Source organism: Brassica oleracea, chromosome C2 (genome assembly GCF_000695525.1).
Source record: "Brassica oleracea var. oleracea cultivar TO1000 chromosome C2, BOL, whole genome shotgun sequence".
Classification (NCBI taxonomy): Eukaryota; Viridiplantae; Streptophyta; class Magnoliopsida; order Brassicales; family Brassicaceae; genus Brassica; species Brassica oleracea.
The window spans coordinates 9,877,611-9,882,742 of NC_027749.1; the positions used below are offsets into that span (position 1 = coordinate 9,877,611).

At 34.8% G+C, this 5,132-nt stretch overlaps 1 protein-coding gene across 1 annotated transcript; it reads left to right on the top strand.

Moving 5' to 3' along the window:
- Positions 1–653: 653 nt before the first annotated feature.
- Positions 654–2,888, top strand: LOC106326219 (inositol oxygenase 5). The gene is made up of 11 exons (XM_013764241.1): positions 654–738; positions 866–998; positions 1,080–1,164; positions 1,357–1,561; positions 1,680–1,739; positions 1,864–1,916; positions 2,058–2,180; positions 2,271–2,340; positions 2,427–2,505; positions 2,588–2,669; positions 2,803–2,888. Exons 1-11 carry the CDS (start codon positions 708–710, stop codon positions 2,827–2,829), a joined length of 948 nt encoding a protein of 315 aa, XP_013619695.1. The 5' UTR covers positions 654–707; the 3' UTR covers positions 2,830–2,888.
- The last annotated feature ends 2,244 nt before the right edge of the window (positions 2,889–5,132 follow it).

Consider the following 5,132-nt stretch of genomic DNA (forward strand, 5'->3'; position numbering starts at 1 on the left):
AAAATAATTTTATGATATTATTAAATAAAATAAATGAATTAATCATATATTTTTCTTAATTTTATAAATTATAAATACAAATGCTCTCCTAAAAGCTTCATATGAGAGCATTGGTCATAAAACATTTAGAGATTCTCTAAATATTTTTCTAACAATTGTTGATTGGATAATGTACAGCATAATGTTATGCTAATGATCTACCAATCAAAGCGTACTTCATTCGAAACTTGACACATTGCCAAATCCTTATAAGGAAGAGGATATAAATATGTCAAAATATTAATTTCGGTTCAATTTTTATATTTTGGAAAATTAGGATTTTACCATATAAAGTTGGGCATATTCACATTTGATGGACAGATCGTAGCGTATTAAAATATCATAATGGTTTAATTTGGTATGAATGTTAACAATACTATTTTGTTTTGACATGTCATATTTATGTTGGTCAGATTTTTTATTTAAAAGTATTTATAGATTTTGTCTTTTTGAGGGGAGGATAAATCTTGGTTGCTAAATAATCAACGGTCAACTAAGACTTGGATTTCTCTCTAAATATAGAGGAAAGTACTTATCCTCTCCAGATCCATCACCATTACAAATAATCTTCTGTGTCTCCATCAAATATAAATACAACTCTACGTAGACATTTTCCTCTGTATCTTTTAGTTTTCAATTCATCTTTTACTTCTTCTTTTTTTTTGAAGATGATTATCCCTCTCGAAAACCCTGTTTTGGGTATCTATCTTCATTCACTTCAAAAATCACGCGTTATTTTAAAGTGTCCATTAAATTAACAAAATTGGAGAAACAAAATAATGGTATTTTTCAATTAATGGGTTTACTTTATGATTTTTTTTACCAGTGCATGAAGATTTTAGGAAACAAAAGAAGACCGAAGAGTTACAACTGGACAACATAATCCCAATGTCGAAGACATCATCGGACGATGATGTGTTTTTGGCCCCTGAGGTGAACGCATTTGGTCGTCAGTTCAGGTTGTTTTAAGAGTTGCGTAATTTAATTAAAGATTTTTCAAATAATAAAGAATTTTGTTTGATCAATGTAAATTGTTGTAGAGACTACGCGGATGCGAACAACGAGAGGCAGAAGAGCGTCGAGGAGTTCTACAAAACACAACACACTAACCAAACTTTAGACTTTGTAAGATCTCTTTTATAATACAATTACATTTTACGGTTTATTAGCTTTTTGTTTTGTGGGATTAATGTATGTACGCTACATATAAAAGTGATATGTGAACTATTGATGATAACTTTATGTTTAATAATCAAAGTACGGTTTATCATTTGCACCAAAAAAATAAAAATACGGTTATCATGTTTTCTTTTGCAGGTAAAGAAAATGAGGCACGAGTATGGAAAACTGGACAAGATGGTGATGAACATTTGGGAATGTTGTGAACTTCTTAACGAAGTGGTGGACGAGAGTGATCCTGATCTTGATGAACCACAAATTCAGCATTTGCTTCAATCCGCTGAAGCAATCCGTAAAGACTATCCTGACGAAGATTGGCTTCATCTCACTGCCCTTATCCATGGTAATTAATATCGTTGAGTATGTCAAAATACAATGCTTACGGCTATGGCTAGAACTTACAAATCATAATATTCATATATAAGAATCCGAAAAATGCTAACATTGGAATCAATTTCCAGATCTTGGGAAGGTTCTTACTCTTCCACAATTCGGAGGGCTTCCTCAGTGGGCTGTTGTTGGTAAGTCTAATTATTTGAGGTTTCTAATAAAAAGGAATATAAACAATTAATTATGTTCTTTTGACTGATCAGTATCGAACTTTAAGCTTTTAGTAACATATGAATCCCATATCAATACTTGTAGGTGACACATTTCCTGTTGGGTGTGCGTTTGATGAATCTAACATACACCACAAGGTACATAAAAACATATTATTATCTGCAGTTTCATTTAAAAAATATATATTACTAAACATTGAATATAATTTAACAGTTCTTATTTTCCTTTAATCTTTTTTTTTTGTCAGCAACATAACCTTTAATCTTTTATATTTTCAGTATTTTATGGAAAACCCTGATTTTAACAACCCAAATTATAATACCAAAACTGGGATTTATTCTGAAGGATGTGGACTAGAAAATGTTTTCATGTCATGGGGGCATGATGATTACATGTATCTGGTAATACTTTAACTTACTACTGTAATTTATTAAATTTTATAATTAGTTTCCAAGTTAAACATTTTGTAAAATTGCTATAAGTTCATATAGGTGGCCAAGGAGAACGGAAGCACTTTGCCATCCGCGGGATTGTTTATCATCCGATACCATTCCTTTTACCGTAAGCATAATATATTAAGAAGAAATTAACGAACAAACTCTTAGTTAGTAACATAATGGTTTATTAATTAGTGTTTATATATGTAGCATTGCACAAGGCTGGAGGTTACACTCACCTTATGAACGAGGGAGACAAGGATAATCTCAAATGGCTCCATGTTTTCAAGTAATTTAAAAATATATCTTAATCAAACATATTTTGATTATAATTATCGGATTGTAATTATAAAGTTGTGTTTATAATACAGCAAGTACGACTTATACAGCAAGAGCAAAGTACAGGTAGATGTTGAGAAGGCTAAGCCATACTACATGTCTTTAATCAAGAAGGTGAGGAACTTTACTTTCATCTCGTTTGAAGATGAATAATTAATATGATAATTTACTATACATCATTGTGTTAATAACATTAGTATACTGCCTTTTTTATTTTCAAATACATAATTTTAGTTTGGATTTTCAGTATTTCCCGGACGATTTGAGGTGGTGAAGCTGCAACTGCAACAAGGCGTCCAAGAAATTTACATAGAAGATAAAATTGGTGTCTGATTAGTAGTCGTTTAATTAAGCACTGGAAAGCAGTACTGCCCAGTTAATAAAGTTCTATTATTCGTGCGTTGTCATTAGCTAATGTATCCCGCCGTTATTAGAGAAAAAGCCATAAAACCCTGCATTTTCAAATTAAAGCTAAAAAACTTTCAACTCGTATTTGAACCAAAAAAATTCCTCAATTTTGTTACTCTCATATTTTGTCGATTCGGCCATCTAAGAAACTCGAATAGTTAATTGTTAGGTTTGATTAAAAAAAACTAAACGTGTGTCAGCTCTCTAGCGATGTCGTTTTGAAAATTGATTAAAAACTTAATTATACGACGTCATTTCACTACAAGAAAACATAATGTTAACGAGGGCGATTTTCCTCGTGAGTTCGTCGTAAAAGAGGCTTTACGACGAATTAGCGAGGAACCACGTTTGCTCGTTACTCATCTGTCGTAATACATATTTCCTCGCTAATTCGTCGTAACTTAGCGAAGAATATATTTCGTCGTAAAGACGAAGTAGATCATTTCGTCGTAAAGACCACGTCAATATTCCACGTAAGGAGGTCGCTATATTTCCTCGTAAATAGCTCGAAACGAGTTCCTCGTAAACTACACGTAAATACCTTGAAAGTGTTTCCTCGCAAAATACACGTAACGACCACGAAAGGATTTCCTCGTAAAATACTCGTTTATCTTTTCTCGTTATTTCCTCGTAAATGTTTTCTCGTAAAATACTCATTTATTATTTCTCGTCATTTCCTCGTAAGGTTTCCACGTAAATAGGTCGTACATTAGCTACGAATTTACTTCATTTTTATTATTTTACAGAATTTAAAAATATAATTAAAAAATAATTAAAATTATTTAGTTTATTAATAAAATTAAAATTTAAAATAAAAATAAATCAATATGAAAATATTTTATATATAAATAAGTTTTGAATTTATAATACAACAACCACAAAAAAAACTAAGGGTCGTTCATCGCCTGGTAGAATTCATCACTCCTCCTCGTAACATCCGCCTCGTTATGTACGTCGGATGACTCGCCTCGAATGGGATGTTGTTGTCGCATGGGTAGAATTCATCACTCCTCCTCGCAACATCCGCCTCGTTATGTATGTCGGATGACTCGCCTCGAATGAGATTTTGTTGTCGCATGTTCCTCAACATGGACTCCCATTCCGGATTTGTGGCCGCTATAACGTCCAAGAAGCCCTACTCAACCCATACGAGATTTTGTCGCGGCCAACTCGTTACGCAGCTGAGCGGACTCTCTACGCAGCTCAGTGACTTCATCATCCCGTCGCTGACCATAAGACGATGTCGTTCTCCGAACATCGTTGACGGAACCAATCCCCAACGTCCGTCTCTTTTTTAGGGACAACCTTAAAAACAAAAAATAAATATTGTTAGTAAAAATTTAAAGTTATATTAAATGAATAATAAAAGTTTAAAATTTTGGAAAATTTACCTCCTCGTAAATCTTATCCACTTCAAATGTGGATAAGGTGACGGGTAATCCGTCGGTAGACTGCTGGGTCAGCTGAGTCTGGCGGTCTTCAACCCGAGCAACCACGTCGTTGTAGATTTGCTCGGACTTGCCATCTACAAATACGCCCGCCTTGTTCTTGTGGGTCCTCTCGTAAAGTTCCATAAGAGACGGGAGATGTCCCGTCTCTTTGGCCTAAAAAACATTTAAGAAAATTAGAATAAAATATATATATTAAAAAAATTATTTTAGATGGAGAGCAGGTGAGATTGAGTGAACAGTGAGATTGAGTGAACAGTGAGATGCGAAAAATACTGCGACTTTTTCAAAACGTCCGGCGATTTCCTCCTCCACAGTAGAGATCTTCGGCCGGTTCCACCCAAAGCGCTCTCGACGAAGCAACTACGAAGACCAGATAGAGTTTTGGCGTCTACACTGCTGTTATCCTCTGTATCTTCTGACCGGAATCTCACCGGGCTCAACCCCCGACGACGTCGGCGGGTCAGCTAGGGCTCCCTGTGCCGCTACCTCAAACCGTTCTCTGCTCCCGCCAGCTTCACCTCCCCCACCTGTAGATCTGCAGCCATGGAGACTTTGAGCTGAGAGTGGAATCTTATGCATGGGTTGATTATAACCTCCTGCTTCCTTTCTCCTCGTTAAGACATTACCCACCACCATTTATCACTGAGGGAGTTATTACAAGATTATTAACTACCTCCAACGAAGTATATAAAGACTCCTTCAGATTTGGGTTGCTATA

What these genes read in the sequence shown, in the direction of transcription:
- LOC106326219 (XM_013764241.1), top strand. Translation starts at nt 708, where the DNA reads ATGATTATCCCTCTCGAAAACCCTGTTTTGG. An exon ending in TCCTCAGTGGGCTGTTGTTG is followed by an intron (nt 1,740 to 1,863) that starts GTAAGTCTAATT and finishes CAATACTTGTAG; the next exon opens with GTGACACATTTCCTGTTGGG. An exon ending in CCGATACCATTCCTTTTACC is followed by an intron (nt 2,341 to 2,426) that starts GTAAGCATAATA and finishes TTATATATGTAG; the next exon opens with CATTGCACAAGGCTGGAGGT.